The sequence below is a fragment of the Cyprinodon tularosa genome, unplaced genomic scaffold, assembly GCF_016077235.1.
Source record: "Cyprinodon tularosa strain WSP-4 unplaced genomic scaffold, ASM1607723v1 ctg273, whole genome shotgun sequence".
NCBI lineage: Eukaryota > Metazoa > Chordata > Actinopteri > Cyprinodontiformes > Cyprinodontidae > Cyprinodon > Cyprinodon tularosa.
This window is the reverse complement of record NW_024038978.1, coordinates 1391195-1409181: the sequence shown is the minus strand read 5'-3', so window position 1 is coordinate 1409181 and position 17987 is coordinate 1391195. Positions and strand designations below refer to the sequence as shown.

General features: G+C 40.2%; 1 protein-coding gene across 1 annotated transcript in view; it reads right to left on the bottom strand.

Annotated features, from left to right (window-relative positions):
• Positions 1 to 283: 283 nt before the first annotated feature.
• The window catches only part of mtor (mechanistic target of rapamycin kinase), a 133936-nt gene continuing 116232 nt past the window's right edge, over positions 284 to 17987 (bottom strand). The window contains exons 46-58 of the mRNA XM_038289914.1: positions 13178 to 13352; positions 10865 to 11000; positions 8637 to 8784; positions 8312 to 8434; positions 6582 to 6664; positions 6425 to 6497; positions 6268 to 6342; positions 5819 to 5954; positions 4446 to 4511; positions 4285 to 4365; positions 2149 to 2229; positions 1916 to 2021; positions 284 to 770 (exon numbers count right to left, since the gene is read on the bottom strand). Coding sequence (XP_038145842.1) covers positions 755 to 770; positions 1916 to 2021; positions 2149 to 2229; positions 4285 to 4365; positions 4446 to 4511; positions 5819 to 5954; positions 6268 to 6342; positions 6425 to 6497; positions 6582 to 6664; positions 8312 to 8434; positions 8637 to 8784; positions 10865 to 11000; positions 13178 to 13352 — 1299 coding nt within the window. The 3' untranslated portion in view covers positions 284 to 754. The remainder of the gene's footprint in view (positions 771 to 1915; positions 2022 to 2148; positions 2230 to 4284; positions 4366 to 4445; positions 4512 to 5818; positions 5955 to 6267; positions 6343 to 6424; positions 6498 to 6581; positions 6665 to 8311; positions 8435 to 8636; positions 8785 to 10864; positions 11001 to 13177; positions 13353 to 17987) is intronic.

The following is a 17987-nucleotide window of genomic DNA, read 5'->3' as shown; positions in this document are numbered from 1 at the left end:
ACAAGAAATCTCATCTCAGCTTAGGAAAAAATCCACATATTAGTTCTGGTTGTAGGGTGGGATCTGGTTTGGTCCCATCATCTCTCACCTGATAGAGGACTTTTTTTTTACTAGTGATGTGGAAGAATCTTATAAGGAGTCAGAGCGCCCTCAGTGGCCGTCAGAGGAAGCGCAAAATGAAAACTAAATTCTTCCCAAAATCTTCTCTTATCAGACGTTTGATCTGCTTCCTGTTGAAACCTGCTGCAGACAGGAGGAGCCGCTCCATCACATCGACCCAGAGGAATCTGTACAGGCTTTATTGGCACACAGATGCCCTTACAGTACATCATATCATTCCACATCAACATGTGTGTTCTCACAGGCGACCTTTAAATTATATTTCTATAGTAAAGGGCAAACAATATGAAGGCGATTGATTGCATCAGTACAGAGAGATGTCACAGCATGAACAGAGATATAACTTATTACAATGTGGTAATAATAGAAAGCTTTTAGCAGGTAATATATGAGAGTAAAAATTAGGAAAGTAATTTGGAGCAATGAGTATTAAATTATTAAATTATGCTGATTAGGTCAAAATTGAGCCTTTAAGAGGAAAAGAAAAAAATACAAATCTCTTTCTGAGGGAGCTCTGTAATGTAGCTTCACAACATTTTCAGAGGGAAAGTATTTCCAGAGAGAAAGCTTCAAGGTGTAGACATCTTTAACTGCTCCTTCTTTCAGAGGCGGGACCCTGTATGAAAGAGACGCTTCACCAAAACGGACACCTGAAATGTACAAACAAACCAAAAGTTAATAACCGGAACATGCTTCTAACCAATGCAAGCAGCTCCTCTGCCAGTTTACAGGAATAATCATCTGTTCAATGTTCGGGTTTTGTGTGAAAGATTAACACAACGAGCAGAAATGTGACGTGGAAAGAAAATTTTAAACAAAAAGTTCTTAGGAAGCTCATAGTCAGTCAGATTACACTGGAAAAAATCTACATCTAGATAAGTCCTTTTTTTCTTAAAATAAGTGCATTTGTTCTTGAATTGAGGAGATAAAAGAGACATTTTGCTAATGGAAAAAGATAATTTAGATTTGAAATAAGTAAACACAAATGAATTGTCTTATTTCAGGTGCATATTGTCTAATTATCTTATTTTAAAATGTAAAAATACTAATTTACCTACTCAAATAAGGGTAAATACACTTAATTGAAGATTTTTTTTACTTATTTCTAGATAGTTTTTCCAGTGTAGATGGAGAACAAGTTTCAGCTTCTGCCACACTCTCTAGATTTACCTCTGAACTTTGACTAGGCCATTCTAAGAAAGATGAGCTTTAATAACCATTATAAGGCCATCAGTCTGCCCCCCCCTCCCCTTACCAGGGTCCCAATCCCTAAACAAAGCATGATGCTGCCAACACAATGTTACACGGTTCTAATTAGGGCTGCAACTAACGATTATTTTTGCAAATCGATTAATCTGTCAATTATTTTTTCGATTAATAATCAGATACCCGAAGTTTCCTTAACATTTTTTTAGACTATTTTTTTTAAAAAGTTAGATCAGGTGAAACTAAAACTTTTCCACTTGATGAGTTCTGGATAGAGAATACTGATAGACAAAAACATTTTCTTTTTAAATCTTACATGAAAATATTTTAGAATAGAATATTTCATAAAATTCCTTCTCTAAATGGGTCGCTCTTTCAGCTAATTTAGAGTCTCTATACTCCAGTTAATGATTAATCGATTACTTAATTAGTTAATTATTTTAATAATCAATTAATCACGATTAATCTGATTTTAGTTCTACTGTTGTCCTCATGGTGATAGTTTTCTGCCAGGTAGAGCACAGAAAGCTAATAATTCCTGTATTATTTGATCTAACTCCAGGCTGAAGCTGAGAGGAGGAGCACTGACCATCCAATGTAGCACTGGCACAGGTTTTCATGGGACGTGGCCTGCTTAATGAGGAGCTCCACTTGTGTCGGCACATCCAGCGTCTCCTCGTGAGAAAAGTCTCGACCTGATGGAAAAAAATCCTCAGAGATTTAACACCTGAATGGCTGAAATATTCAGGAAATCGTAGATAAAGGTTACTGCAGAAGTGGGCTTGATCTACCGCCCCTTCAGGTGTGACGCAGAGAACTTACCGGTGAGTTTGTCACGTACTCTGTTGATAATCTGAATGGCTTTCTTGTTCAGAGCCTCAGGCTGCACCAGGCCATCTCCAACTTTAAGACACAAACAAGCTGGGATAAAGAAACTGCAGACAGATGCAGGAAAATACAACCTGAAACAGACGATTCAGGATCTGATAGGGCGAGGCGATATGACCTTAAATCAACTTTACGATAAATTGACCAGTTTTATCTCGATAATGATAAATTTACGATAAATACTCTGGCTCCTCTATCAGAAATAAAGGCATATACAGGAAATGCAACTGATCTATTTATAATTTATTTATGAAATAAATCACATTACATATCACTTTGCTGGTGTATTAAAAACAATCGACTGGATTTTGTTTCCAGTTTGAAGACGTTTCGCTTCCCATCCAGGAAGCTTTTTCAATTCAAAATTTCAGGAATAGCGTTGGGTTCGAGGTTTTATAGAAAACCTTGAGGTTAAATATAAAACCTTTTTGAATTGTTTTTTTTTTTCTCTTTTGGAATACATATTATGTTCAATTAAATATTAAAGTCTTCTTCTACCTATTCACGTTTAAACATTGAAGAATGTCTCATTGAGCAGGAGAAAAATGGTTCCTCTCTTGCAAATATTTTTGTGCAAAGATAATGGAGCCATTTGCACATCTTTGAACTAAACAGCATAGTTGTGTTGTAGATGGTGGAGGTTGGATGTGTTACTTTTGGGAAGTCCCCAGATTTCAGGAAAACTTAGAAATTTTGTGTTCTTTTTCTCAACATCTATGGAGTAATTTTGTTGCCACTGAACTGAGCCTGCAGAGAAAATGATGTGCATCGCTTAAACTCGCACACCCTCACGAAAACAGTCTGCCACTTGCTCTTCTCTGACAACTCGCTCTCGACCTTCTTCCCTACGCGCTCAGCTTCATCTCAGCTGTCGCTCGGCTCGTCAGGATTAACTGATGTAATTTTGTTTAAAGCTGCTTTAAAGGAATAGTACACCCAAAACATGATTAGCCTTAATTTTCTACTCACCCCCATGCTGAACAACACTCTGGAGTACTTTTTTGATATCTCAAATGCATCTGGAGATCTGGGAGGCTTCTTACTGTCTGCTGACGTTCAAATAATGGAGGTCTATGGTGACCGAGACAGAAAGGTCCATAAAAGTCCACAAAAAACGTGTCAATATTCCTCCATACTGCTCGTCCAATGTATTCCAAGTGTCCTGAGTGGGTAGCATCCAGAATTTACTCGAAACAAAGTCATTTAGAATGTTTTTAGAGCATAAACAGTAGTGTATAGGATTTCCTGAAAGCGCGCGCCTGCGCGTTCATGACGCTACGGAAGCCGGCAGACCAAACCAGATGAAAGTGCGCATTCAGCGTCTGCTCTGCCGATAATGCAAGCGTAGAAGAAGAAATGTGCTGTTTACCTGTGCAAAGAAAGAAACAACGAAAGAAAAATGTCTGAGGACTTCAGTGTTGAGGAAGAGCATGAGTTCTTTGCCGAGCTGAATGCGCACTTTCATCTGGTTTGGTCTGCCGTGGTTTCCGTAGCGTCGTGAACGCGCTTTCAGGAAATACTATACACTACTGTTTATGCTCTAAAAACATTCTAAATGACTTCGTTTCGAGTAAATTATGGACGCTACCAACTCAGGACACTTGGAATACATTGGACGAGCAGTATGGAGGAATATTGACACGTTTTTTTGTGGACTTTTATGGACCTTTCTGCCTCGGGCACCATAGACCTCCATTATTTGAATGTCAGCAGACAGCAAGAAGCCTCCCAGATCTCCAGATGCATTTGAGATATCAAAAAAGTACTCCAGAGTGTTGTTCAGCATGGGGGTGAGTAGAAAATGAAGGCTAATCATGTTTTGGGTGTACTATTCCTTTAAGAAGCTTCTTCAATGGGCTCATCCGCCATTCTTTTTGTTTAGACTGGACTGGATCGGTGGAGTCGCGTTATTACCCTCATGCTGCAGTGTCTTAAAGGGGAAGGAACCAGCCACCAGTGGACACAGGAAAAACAGCAAAATTAAGTTCATTTCTTTTACCGACTGGTAAAAATCGGGTTTATCACCCCACCCTATGATCTGATACACCAAAAACAACACTAGGCACTGACTGAAGGAGTGAATGGATTCAGGGACGGTTGTCCCTGGTTTCTTATGCGTGGTCTCTCCCAGGTCTATTCCATCCAGAGCTTCTGCAGGGGAGGACACAAATGCTTTAATGAGTTTTTTTTTATATAAATCAGGAAGAAATTCTCTTTTGTGCATCACTGACCTACGGACTGCCCGGCGGTGTAGGAGTCGGTCCTGGTGCAGGAACGCTTGGTGCCCTTGGTGTTTGCTGTGCAGAGAGGGAAATCAGGTGAATGAGAGCAGCGACAAAGAAACCATAGAAATTGTTCTTAAATTCAAATCATTGTCTGATTAAACACCTAATGCTACGTTCACAACTATAGCAGCAGAAGCAGCTAGTTTACATGCATAGTCAATGGTTGACGTGCATCTTGGCGCAGTACAAGGACCCGCAGCGCATCTGAGCAGCTGAAGCAGTGCCTCATGAACTTCTGAGCATCTGAGGCGCAGGACGCGCTGCGAAAGCAGCAGCTGCTGGATTTGGAAAAATGCAAGCTTTGCTGCTCGACCCGCCACATGAACCAATCAGAGAAGCTGATCTGATAGCTTGCAGGGAGACAGACACAGCACTGCTGATGCAGATCGCTATGATCTCTCCTCTGAAACAGTTTATTAACGCCAAAATTAACTTAAAATGCCGAAATCTGCCGGCAAACATTGTTCGCTTTTATTATCCTGGTGCCTACAGTTTGGATTACGTACGTGAAAAACTAACATCTACTTCCAGCCGCCGCAAACAGCAGCGGCAAACCGTGAAGAGGCCACTGCGCTAGAGGCTGCTGTTGAACGGGATTCCTAGTGACAGAACATCGCCGTTGTACGGGGGTCTGAGCGGCTAGGAGCTGACTGCACAGATGAAGTTTTCAGGTGGACTTTTTCACTTAAAAACATTAAAACTACTTTTTACCCACTGATCACAGCAAATATAGCTGCCATTGTTACAGGCAAAGAAAGGATAGGGTAGCTCCGCCCAACGGGCATCAGAGCAACTTTTCCACCTCGCAGCTACAGCAGCAAAGATGATTCAGCCGCACGTTTCTGCTGCTCCTGCTGCTTGCGGTGTGAACATAGCATATCAATAATTGTTCTTCCCTTCGAAACAAAATGTATTTCTCTATATTAAATTCATATTTGTTATTATGTATATTTTAAATCTGTTTAAAAACTATTATTTTTTTTCTTTCTTTTCTTTTCACCCCCCTTTTCTTTTCTTATTTAATATAATCTCAGCAAATAATACATATTATCAAACGTACAAACATAGGTAGTTTTTTCAAAATAGAGGGGTTAATAAAACAAAACAATACATAAACCACTAGAGAAAACAGAAAATACAAGAAACAAAAAAACTAATCAAAAACAAATAAACCATAAATACAGAAAAAAGTTACATTTTTATATTGTCACCTAATTTAGATTTTAAAAAGTGCAGAAAGCCTGTTTTTGTTAAACCAATCAGAGGAAACCTAATAACCGCCTCCAGCTGCAGGTGGAGACGAACGCGGGGGTCCTTACTGTCCATCAGCCTCCAGTTGAGCAGCGGGTCGTAAACGAAGGCCTCCAGCACGGCCATGACGCTGTCTCTGTGCTCCCTCAGTACCTCCATCACCGTGTGGCAGGTGATCCTGTAGTTCCCGTCCAAACCCGTCACCTGTCAACACACACAGCTGATGAGAACCAGGCTCCCTGCAGCTCGGTTTAGGAATTTAGCTTTAAAGACATTTTCTAACGAGACGCTTAAACTTTAAGTTCTCACAAAGCAGAATTTTATGCATGCATCATTTTTTATTCCTTTTCTTCTCCAAATTAGAATTAGTCATGAATTCTGTTTTAAGTTTGCATATTTGGAAAAGACTAATACTTATTTTGCTCATGGAAACTAATTGGAAGAAGCTTAGAGAGGAGTTCTGTGTTGGGAATCTTTAGTTTTCCCTGCAGGGAGCGTTATGCTGCATCTCTCCTACCTCCATAGCATTGGTCAGCATCCTGGTCAGTCGGAACGGGATCTTCTCAGGGAACTTTTCTCTGGTCATCGCCACCTGTCCAATGTTAATATGAGGCTCAACATTCCACAGAACTAACAGAAAACACAGATGTAGAGCTGGAAAATGATCTCCTTACTTCAAAACAGTCACCAAAGTCAATGTGGAGGATTTTTCCACTGAGTCGGTCTAACATCAAGTTGGATGGATGTCTGTGAGACGAAAAAACCATGTTGTCAGTTTTTTCTGTTGAAACAGAAGCTGAGAGGCTTTGTCTTTATGAATGAAAAGCTCACCTGTCACCTAAGCCCAGAATGTAGCCCACCATGGACATCACAGCCAGGGAGCGAGTGTAGTTGGTCCTCCTGTCGAACCACACCTGGAGGAGAGGCAACAAAGATCATCTTCAATCTCTAAGATGCAAAAATGTTCCTGAAAATTAATCAAAAGTCTGAAGATTTGTCTAAAAATAGTTCTTTCCAGCTCTTATATCTGCTGCTTGATTAAAGCCTCTTAAGGTTTTAGCCAGAAATCAATAAAATCAGAAAAGGACTGTAAAAAGCTCAAGCCCCGCCCCTCTGAACCTTCCCATAAAGCCCGTCACATCTTGATGATTTAGACAGAGTATGCCTGCCATACGAAAAATCTGGCAAAAACGCAGGCATACGTTGGATAAGTTATGGGTATGTTTTTCTTAAGTTATGAGCACACTTAGGTACGCTGAAACACACTGGCACACGTTGACATACGGCAATATAAGTTACAGGTAAATTATCTGATTGTTGACATACGTTAAGTGTAAGTTAATCATAAGTCATGGTGTCCAGCTTATCCAAAACCTATGAGTAACTTGTTAATTATTTGCGCCTAACTTATCAAGAACTTATCTCCAACGCATAACAACGTATCTGAACGTATTTCTAAATTCCAGCTACTGTATAATGGCGTGTTGGCAGCGTTTTGGTATAAAAGTGGGTCCAAAGGAGGAAACCGTCAGTTCTCCTCCAGACCTTATCCCCATCATAGGGTGAGCAAGAAGGAGTGTGTGATGGAACCTCCCTGCGTTAGCGGCCACGACCAACAAACTTCCTGGCTGAGATGACGCTGAATCTGCTACAACTGAAAACCTCTTTTTTTATTCTTTTTTTTGGCTGGGTGGTAATCAGCAGATAGTTTAATACCGCGATCAAATAAGTCTTTTTATGCAGGATGGGCACCTCCAGGCGCATCGCTGCCCCCTCAGGACACGGGCTTGTGCATCATTTCATGGGCATTAAACTGCCGTGTGCTATGCATAGGTTAGGCTGTCGTTGGACATAAGTTCTGGACTTGTTATGTGTGCGCTATGTCCAAAATTGAAAATTGAAAAAAAAACAACATAGAAAGTTCAGTCTATGCAAAAGTTTTAGGAGATTGTGGGATGTCAGGCATATGCTGGATAAATGGGCCAGGTGTGAGGTGGGCCCCATGGCTGGTTATAATCCAGGCAGCAGTGAGTCGCAGTGAGATTGTCACAGATATTTTTAATTTATGCCTAATATTGAAGCGTGGTCTGCGCTGCATTATTCCACGACACCACACAAGAGGTGGTGAGGAAGTGGAAAAACGCAAGGAGTAAGGTTGTGAGACAACGGAGGGACATGAGGGCGAAAAAGAGCGGGATCCAGGTGGAAAAAGGGTCCCAGCGTTCTCGCGCACCTCGCTCTTCTAGCTGGTCCAACTTCACAAGTCGTTTTCTACAAAGGCGGTCATACAAAGTAAAACAAGCCGGTAAAGAACCAAACAGGAAATACGCATAGTGTAGGGCAGAAGTAAATTAGACCAATCAGAGGCCTTCCGTCTGCGACACCGTCTATGGTCACCTACAATTTTGGAGAGGTGCAGCAGAGTGTCTGGGGAAGGGGTGGGAGCACATTTGCGTTCACTGCGACACACGCAGACGGCCTGGTTTCTGCGTATAAACCAGCCTTAAATCTGCAAGGTGTGACAGAGCTCTTAGGTGGAGTGTAAAGAAGCAGCAAAGCACCTCGGAGCTGGGGCTCTTCAGCCACAGGAGCTTAGCCAGGTCATCTCCAGCTGTGTTGTTGACAGCGTGTTCAAACACCTCCACCTTCTCCATCAGCGTCAGGTGGTCGTAGTCCGGCGCCATCTGAAGCACAAACATTTAGACCAAAAACAGTCAATAAAGTTATCGACTTTCTATTCTAAAACTAAGCGGAAAAATTATTTAAAAAAAAGATGCATCCTCATACGAGGGATATGTTTATAATATCCAGGCTGAGAGAACGCTGCTTAAACAGATTCAATTAGAAGAGGTAAAATCTAATTAGAGCCAAGCAGTGAATTCTCACCCTGAGCATGATGCGATGCTCAATGTTCAGCAAAATCTTCTTCTTCTCTCTGTAGTCTCTGATGAGGGCATGCAGCGTGTCGCAGTGGGGCACCCAGCCAATCAGGCCGGAGTTGGTGGAAAGAGGGATTACTGCGTAGCGCTGAATGCTGATGGACGCAAAACAGCCACAAACAGACAGATTAGTTTGTCAGGGACTCAACATGTGGGGAAGAGAATCCAGCATCAGCGGCTAAAGCTTATTCTGTTGACATTAAGGTCTGGAGGATTTTCACACCGTGTCTAAACTTCTACATGTCTAAACTAAAAGCCCATTATTGGATGGATGGATAATAAATAGTGTAACATTTGATCCATATTAACATGGGATAAGCATTATCTAAGAACCCCTGTGACCAATAATTGACCCCCCGACCTGCTGAGTTAGTGGCTGTTTCTCAATTCACAAGAACACCAGTACGGTTTCATGTCCTCGCCAAGTATGTTCTTGAGAAGAACCCAGGAAAGTCTGGACTTGGGGAGAACACAAGCACGCGGCATAAATATGTGTCAATTGGAACGGAAGCGTACTCGTGATATCATCACACACCTGGCTCTTCTGGAGCTGCATTTCACCTCCTGTTATTAATAGTCTCTAGATAATAATAAAATCTTACTTTTTTCATTTAGTGGGGGAATAATAATTAACACAGTTAGATAAACACAAATCAAATGATAATTTTGCCAAATAAAACAAAAAATTGCCATCAGAGCAAGGGGTTCTTCACATAAGGCTATGGCGATAGAAGACTGTTGAGAACGCGCTAACGTTAGTTCTGGCTGCAGTTAGCCTTGGTTGCTGCGGTCCTCTCAACATTGGAACTTTGTTTAAATTACGCACTAAACCAGTAAATGCACTATATAGTGACGCTTCAAAATATAATATTCTTGCCTCAAATGATCTTAAAACATACTTTTATTGAACAACGGCAACAGAAAATTGAACTTTTAACTAAAGGGGTCATAGAATGATTCTATAGGGTATTTGGTGCTGGTCCTTAAGGTCGGGCTGGAAATGGCATATTTGCTGTTTTATGAGCCCTAATATGATATGCTATGCTGTTATGGTATGCTCATGAATATTTAGATGAGGTGTGCGCTGATTGGTTGGTTTACAAAGAGCGAAGCTGTTGAGCAAAGACGCATCATTGCAACAAGCACTCACTCACTGAAACATCAAATTGTTGATATGGTAGGGTCACCAGACATGTCCAATTTTTCATACCACATACTACAAAAAAATGTGGGGGGAATTTCGCAGTCACCGGGTCAGGTTTGGTCGCTCCGTCCCCGGCTGGCTCCAGACCTGGACCAGCCAAGGAGCTGATGGCTCGGTTCGAATGCTCGGTCCACTTTACGATCAACCGGAAGCAGTTCCGTGCAAATACATTGCGATATAATATATCACACAAAATAGTTTTTTATAATTGCTTTTTTATTTTTAATGAAGCATTTAAATGCCTCGATAATCACATTTAATGAATTTTAATGCCAATTAGCGTCTTAATTTGGAAAATAATAATTGAATACCTTTTAATGATTTATGATGAGCGACGGAAACTCTGTCATGTATAATATATAAATTAATATATTCCTGTCAGTAATTCCCTGTAACTATTACACGATGTAGCTTTAAGGACATTTCTAACCAGAAATTGTACTTAATAAATGATTGAAATGATTCCCACTGGATTAAAAACTCAGATAATCTTCATAATTACTGTGAATTGCGTGAGGTCTCTCGGTAAAATGAATCCCATCAGAATAAGGCTTCAGACAAACAGGGATTAAAATCAGGAAATACAAAAAAAATCTTTTTATTTTTTTTATACTTTTCCAAAACTGGAAAACCAATAAACATACTCCAAACATCTCCATAGTGTGCAGGAATCCTATTTGTGCGTTTGACCTCCAGCCTTTCAGTATATTGCAGCTTATTTAGCAGCTCTACTCTCTATAATGAAATCTTAACAATGTGAAAATCTTTAATCTGAGCTATAGATTGAGCATGTTTGTTTCTTTCCACCTGTCCTCTGCCGCTTAGTCATTAATAAACTGGTAAAAGTTCTTTAATTCAGTGTTCGGGCCTTTTTCAGCAAAAACATCTAGATAGTTTCCACAGATGAGAACCCATCAGGTTTTCTTCCTCCCCTGCAGACTCTCCCTGTGATGCTGCAGCAATCCGCCTACCTGAGGTTTTTACGTAGAGATGCAGGATCGTTAGCCAGCAGCGTGTTGACCAAACCGAACAGCTGCATGACTCTCTCATCCTGCCTCAGGTCCTCGTGGCCCTTCAACAGGAACATGAACTCGTGGCCGTTGCTTCCTGCAGATGGAGCCAGAACATACATTATTGATGCCTTGCTCAAAGAGAGTTATCGTATTATGTAAAAGTAATTATATGGATGGACTTGGCTCCCCTGCTGTTTTGTAGCGGGATCTGCGCTAGCATTACCTGAGGCAATGTCTGGCAAGCTTCGGCAGGCGATAAATTATTTGAGAGGAGCCAAAATATTCCTAAGGCAGAGTTTGTCACATCACCAGGATTTCTAACTACGTGCTATAACTTAAAATACAGGATTTCTGACATCGTAGGGGAAAAAATGCCACAAAGTGGAGAACAAAGAGCAGCAGGTTAGGAAGAAAAGACAAACAGAATCACTTCAGCTTTCTGTTATGAGGAGCAAAGGGGAGGACTGATATCACTCAGGGAATGAAGGCAGCACTAACCTGTGCTAAGTCTGGGTCCTACAAAGATAAAACAAACCCAGGGGCTAAGCTGATGAGGAAGGAGGTCGGCATGGGAACAAGAAGCCTCGATGATTTGGTCCAAACGTGTTTAATATTTTAGAAGACGACATAAAACTGAACTACAGAGCTGGATCATGCTGCTGCAATTAAAGATCAATTCATTTCAAAGCCTTTTATTCAGGGCATGGAACTGGTAATAAATGTGGAAGATGATGAAGACTCACTTTAAAAATTGACCTCTCCTTACCGCGATTGTTTTTATTGCCAAAGTGAGCTGGACGCTGCAACACCCTGAGCCGGGAAAAGTTTTATCCCATCATGCCTTTGGCTACGTTCACACTGCAGGCCTTAATGCTTAATTCCATTTTTTTAGTGAAATCCGATTTTTTTGTGTTGCCGTTCACATTTCTAAATAAATGCGACTTGGATGTGTTCTCCTGTGTGAATTGCATTCGTACAACGCAAGTGTCCTGCATGCGCATCAGAGGAAGCAATGACGTCACAAGCCAGCGTGCTCTGTGTTTACAGAAGTAAACATGGATGCTGGAGCGCATCTCACCATCTTACCCAACCTTAAAAACTCTCTTTTCAAGATGGAAAAAAAAAATAAAAAATGCCCTCCGCATTAAAGCCCGCCATGGTTGTTGTGTTTCTTTCCGCTGCTGTGTAGCAAGATGCAGAATAGTGACCTTTGAGTATTAATGATGTTCAGGTCAGATGAACGTTACCTGGCCGTTCAGATACAGGTCGCATTTGAAAAGTTCAGATTCGTATCGGATTCAGGACCACATAGCATTGAAAAAAATCGGATCTGTGTTGCTCAGACTGCCATGAAAACATTAGGTACAGGTCGAATATGGGGAAAAAAATCTGATTTAGGTCACTTCCGGCTGCAATGTGAATGTAGCCTTAAGGCCAATTTATGCTTCTGACACATAGTCTCTGCAACAGTCAAATAAGCCCTGTTTGCAACCAGACCCATGCGACATTTGATGTGTGCGGATGCAGAAGTATAATCTGACCCTTTAGCGGGAGGAAACTTATCTGACGTGTACGTCATTATTTCACCGACAGAGAATCAACGTTTCCCAGCTCAGTCCGCAGCTGACGGACCCTATGAGCAGCAGCAGCAGGGAAGGAGTATCGGCGGTAAATCTCAGCCGCCCGCACAGGGTGACAGGTCTTAATTTAAAGCTCTGCCCCAGAGGTCAGATGATATATTGGCTATCACCTTTTACAGACCCTGTTGTGTAACACTGATGGGTTACATCAGAACTAGGTATCAAAATGTCCAGCAGATCAGTGTAAAGCACAGAAAGCCGCGTGATGGATGGACCAAGTGGCTCTTTTGTCATTTCAGATCTTCTCTTTTATATTTCATGATGCGCAGCAGACTAAGCAACAGAGTGATTTACTTCCTTTTTATTTATATAATCATCATAATGCCAAGTGCAGACTGATGGGAGCGTCTTTTGTGGCAATCTGTGCCGTTTTTCTATGAAATTGGAAACGAAAAACACAGAACTGCTCACGTTATTTTGACCTTCCTTTTGAGGCAAAGATTTTTTTTTATATATAAATGGTGACCCTGAGGCTGTTTACTGTTTGGGTACAGCTTCCACTAATATGAAGATGTCCCTAAAGTGACGGCCCATGCCTGCAGAAGGCAAAGCACCACCAGCCGTCCTAAATCTATTCCCCTTACATAACGGGCTCCCAGCAGCAGCGTTTGCAGCCTTCTCCTTATCTTACCCATGATGGTGAGTTTGCGTGGGCGCTGCTTGGAGGTGATGACCTGTAGCGAGGGGGCGATGGACTGGATGCGAATGATAGGCTGGTTGGGGTCATAAGTGCCGGGTACTGCAAGCTCCAGGTCGCGACACATCAGCAGCTTTGGAGACACGTACTGTAGCTCCAGGGAGGTGAGCTGGGAGGAAAGCAGATGAGGCGAGGATGTAGTACAGGAAGAGACAATTACTTTCCAGCCTGTTGTGTATAAAAAAAAAAAAAAAAAAAAAACTGAGCCTGAAGCGATATGCAAATTGGACCAGCCAGCGGTTTATATGGAAGTCGAGGTGTTATCTCACTAAAGTTGTTTATATGCAGCAGCAGAAGTTTCTCTACATATTTACAGCCAGGCTGCATTTAAACCTGAGACCCTAAAGAGAGTTGGAGGAGTTTGGAGGTTAATGTTTAATATCAGCGTTTGGTCGCCACATGTGATGGTAGCTGCTCTAAATCTGCTGTTTGGGGGATTTATGTCCATCTTAATGTCCTGCAGAAGAATATTTGCACAGCTCTTAGCATGATAAAATACTGATGTTTTTTTCATGCTGAGTCTGTAATGTCACAGCAGGAACCCAAACCCCCCCACCAGACACACACAGAATGAGGCTGTGCTAAAGTAGCAAATAATATTAGCTTATCTGGCATAAGAGCTGCATTTTATTCCCATTTAAATTCTTCTTCTTCTGATCTTTCTTACATTCCTCATAAACTGGTTTATAGATAAAAGGGTTTTACGCTCACATTTTGATATCAATTTATACTGTAGTGGTGACAAGACAATAACTGAATAATAAAAACTCAGGGGAAGACAACAACAGACTTCAGTTAGGGGGTCAATCCTCTCCACTGTCGCCGCATGCTTGCCTACTAGAAGGGATTGCTGCAAAGCAATACTATGGTGTCCATTTAATAGTTGACATTTTAAGATTTACTGAATTTAGTGGTGGAAGCCCATTTTTATGTAGCGAAAATTTCAGTAAAGAAAGTTGGAACCTAAAATATATGTATATTTTATACTCTTTGGTTATTTTTCCAGGTAAAATGACATAGTGACATTAAAATAGGAAAATATCTAAATAAATAAGAGTAATGATTATACTAAATCTGCTCCTAACCAATCTTATCAGCCTCCCAGAGGTGCAAAGTAACAAAGTACAAATACTTAGTTACCTTACTTAAGTTGAAATTTAGCTTATCTATACTTTACTAGATTAATTGTTTTTAGACAACTGTTTACTTCTACTTCTTGCATGTTTTTGCAATTATTTCCACTTTCTACTCCTTACATTTTAAAAATAGACTGGTTAGTTTGGTTTCATTTAAGCTAATTTTCATTATGGCTTGTTGGTATTAAAAAAAAAACACCCAAAACAATCAAAATAATTTGTTTCATCCAGGCAATTAATCTCTTTGTGGTTGAACTCAGTCATGCACCAAGTTGTTGTTCGCCATTTACCAAAATAAATAGTTTTTCAAGATGATGCAAAGTTAAATTTGTTACCAGTAGTTATAAAACTAAGAAACATAAAACATAAGGAAGTTATCATCTAGAACTGCAGAACAATCTTTTATTAGGGTAGTGCAGTAACCAGAAATAGGGTTAAAGCATCTTTTCTTAACATTTTTTCCTGCATTAATTTTTTTTTTAATACTTTAAATAGTTTTTAAAATGGCATTTCTACCATTTTACTTCGGTAAAAAGCTTAAGTTGATACTCTTTTTTTTTTTTTTTTTTTTTTACAGTAGGATCTATACTTCAGTAATACATATGAATACTTTTGACACCTCTGCAGCCTCCTTATCCCAGCAGGTAAACATCAGGGACAGTTTGAGTCTAGAAAGCCTGATTTTCTGACCCTAAAGATCAAATTTCCAACCACAACTTGCCTCCAAGTAGTCCTTCTTACTAATGTCAGCAAACACTGATATTAATATTAGAACTATGACAGCGATTCAGTATATTGTGCTAGTCTAATAGAAATATGCATGAATGAGAGAAGCTTTTTTGGGTAGCATACAGACATACTGCATTTATCAGAATGTTGTGCCATATGCCATGATCATACTTTTTGGACATTGGGAAGCAGTGTCCATATTTCATCCTGATAGGATGACCAGAGAAGAAAACGCAGCTTTGGTGAATAACAGCTGGGGGACTTCTGCAGCCCCCCTTTTTCAGCCAGCAAGTCACATGGAAGTCACAGAGGTGTGAAAACCTACCCCCCTCTGTGAGGGCAGAACAAAACCACAGAGCACACAGGATTCTCTCTTCTCTCTTCACTTTTTCTCCCTCGTCTTTTTTGCTCCCTTCTGCTCTTGCGCTCAAAGCTGGGGCCCACTGTGGCCCACAGTGGAGATGCGGGCCCCAGGGGAACCAGATCCCCAGAACCATCAAGGATGAGTCAGAACTCTTCAGAACCTAACTGCTGCAAACAGAACTTTTGCAACACATTTCTCTTGAGTTTCAGAACTTACAGAGCCAAACTGGATGAAGACCATGCCCTGGGTGTGAGACTGAGGGGACCCCTGCTGTGAGACTGAGACAAAGGATCCCTGACTGCAGAGCTGCAAAACTGGATGAAACTCAAGCTTTCCAAATGGACATGGAAAAAGGTTTGCAGGTCTGGCATGATTAGGGACAGAACAAGCAATGTGTCTTTTGATGATACTAATCATGTCGTGTGTTTACTGCTGAGTAAAGACAACGCTAATCAATGCTAAAGAATGGACTGCATGCTACGCTATAATACAGGAATATGTGTTGAGCTGTTGCTAAAGCTTAGACAAGCTTTATTCACTAAGGATTTAAACACTGAAATAACATTAGTGTTCATATGTTCCTCAGATGCTCATTACATTTCCATTACCAAGTCTGACCAAGAGTCATTTAGTGGAAGCCTAAAGTCTATTCGCTGCTAGCTATTTCAAAGAGGCTAAAGAATCACTTAGCTAAAGGTTATTGGTTCTTGATTAAGCAAATCATTCAATAGAACATTATTTGGCCAAATAATGTTTTATTCACCTCATGGATTTGCATTGTGAATTGGTCTGAAAACATTCCAATGTCCTTAAAATTAGTGAAAAGCTAATTTGATCATATCCCAAATTCTTCCAGATAGACTTTGGTTTCAAACACAGAATCCATCTTAAACTGTAATATGTTTTTCAACCGTTTTCCCCTTCCTCTTTGTACATAGTAGTTAGTTTAGTTTAGTTGAGTTTTACTAGTCTTAGTTGAGAGTGTTAAACTGAAATACGTTTGACTTGGAGCTGAATGATTTTTGTTAATAAAATCTTATATTTTGAACAGAAGTTGTGGTGAATTTATTCCATATGTGTGCAGAAATAACTGTTTGACCATGATTAGTGCTCGAATCACTCTTTCATCTATTGTTCCAACACACAGTTAGTAGGACTGTGTGTCATAAACAGTATATAACAGCTGAAATAATATCTGATTAAATAAGATATTTTACCAACCCTACAGGGGAGGGCAATAAACATCTTAAAATATCAGAAACATAAATTCCCAGCGGGCTGGGAATAGAATTTAACTATAGAATCACAACAAGAACACAATAAAAAGTAGAGAGTAAGATCTGGGTAAAAAAATTAACAATAATTACATTTTGATGATAAATGAAAGGCGTCCTCTGTTAACAAAATCCCATCTTTTAAAACATTGTTATTTCTTTTAGACAACCCCCCTCCCGTCTCATGAGGCTCTGCCTGACTTCAGGTCTGGCCAACGTTAATGAAGCAAATGAAAACCTCAGAAATAGAAAAACGATTGTTTTCCTCCCAGACTTTGGTTTACTGCCAGGATGATTCTACAGACAAGTCTAATTTCTGTTCTTTTATGCTAATTAATGCAGATAGGAGAACATCTGATGAGTTTATTTCTTTATCTGCCAGGAATTCAAAGTTTGAGTCAAGGACAGATTGTGTGAAAAGCTATCAGATGTGGATAAAGGAGCACAGACATGAGCTGAGGACATCAGCTCTCTGAAGGGCCATTAAACCACAGCCTCTTTCAATGAACAACTAAACCTAATGACTTTACTCATAAGGTTCCACCCTGGTCCTGGTCATCATGTTCCTTATTGCTAGATTTCAGCTTGTGCACAACAAATTATGCACCAAATTATGGCATCTGTTTATTAAAGCTTGTCTTACATGCAACATGCTTGCAAATATGTGCATTTTAAAGTGCAGGTCTTCCAGTTTTTGGCAATAGACATCTAAAAACTGTGGCTGTAAAACAACTTAAACTACAGCAGCTCAAACGAGTTTAAAAATATATTTTCTCATCTCTGACTTTAGATGCCAATCGTTGGACATACATCATAGCATCCTTATGTTACAGCGCTGCCTGATCTGCAGCTCAAGCTGAGGATGGAAGTCTCTTTTTCCTTTATGTGGGTTTACACAAAAACAGTCAGACATTTTAAACACATCTTACACCTGTAAAATTTTGTGAAATGATATTTTTATATTTGTATTGCCTTTTATGTTTTACTTCTTTAAACTTTGGTGTAAATAATTAAATACCACTCTTACTTTTATGAAGAGCATTGATATTCATCTGCTTTTTTTACTTTTTTGCCAGGACACCCTTCTGAAAGAGAGTCCTCATCTCAACGGATTTATTTCCTGGCAAAAAAAAAGGTCAAATAAAAATAGATGAATAAACTTCTTGTTCTTCTGGCAATAGGTCTTTAGTATGAAATGGGTCCGTTCTGCACATTGTGCCAAATTATTTTAGATTAATTTT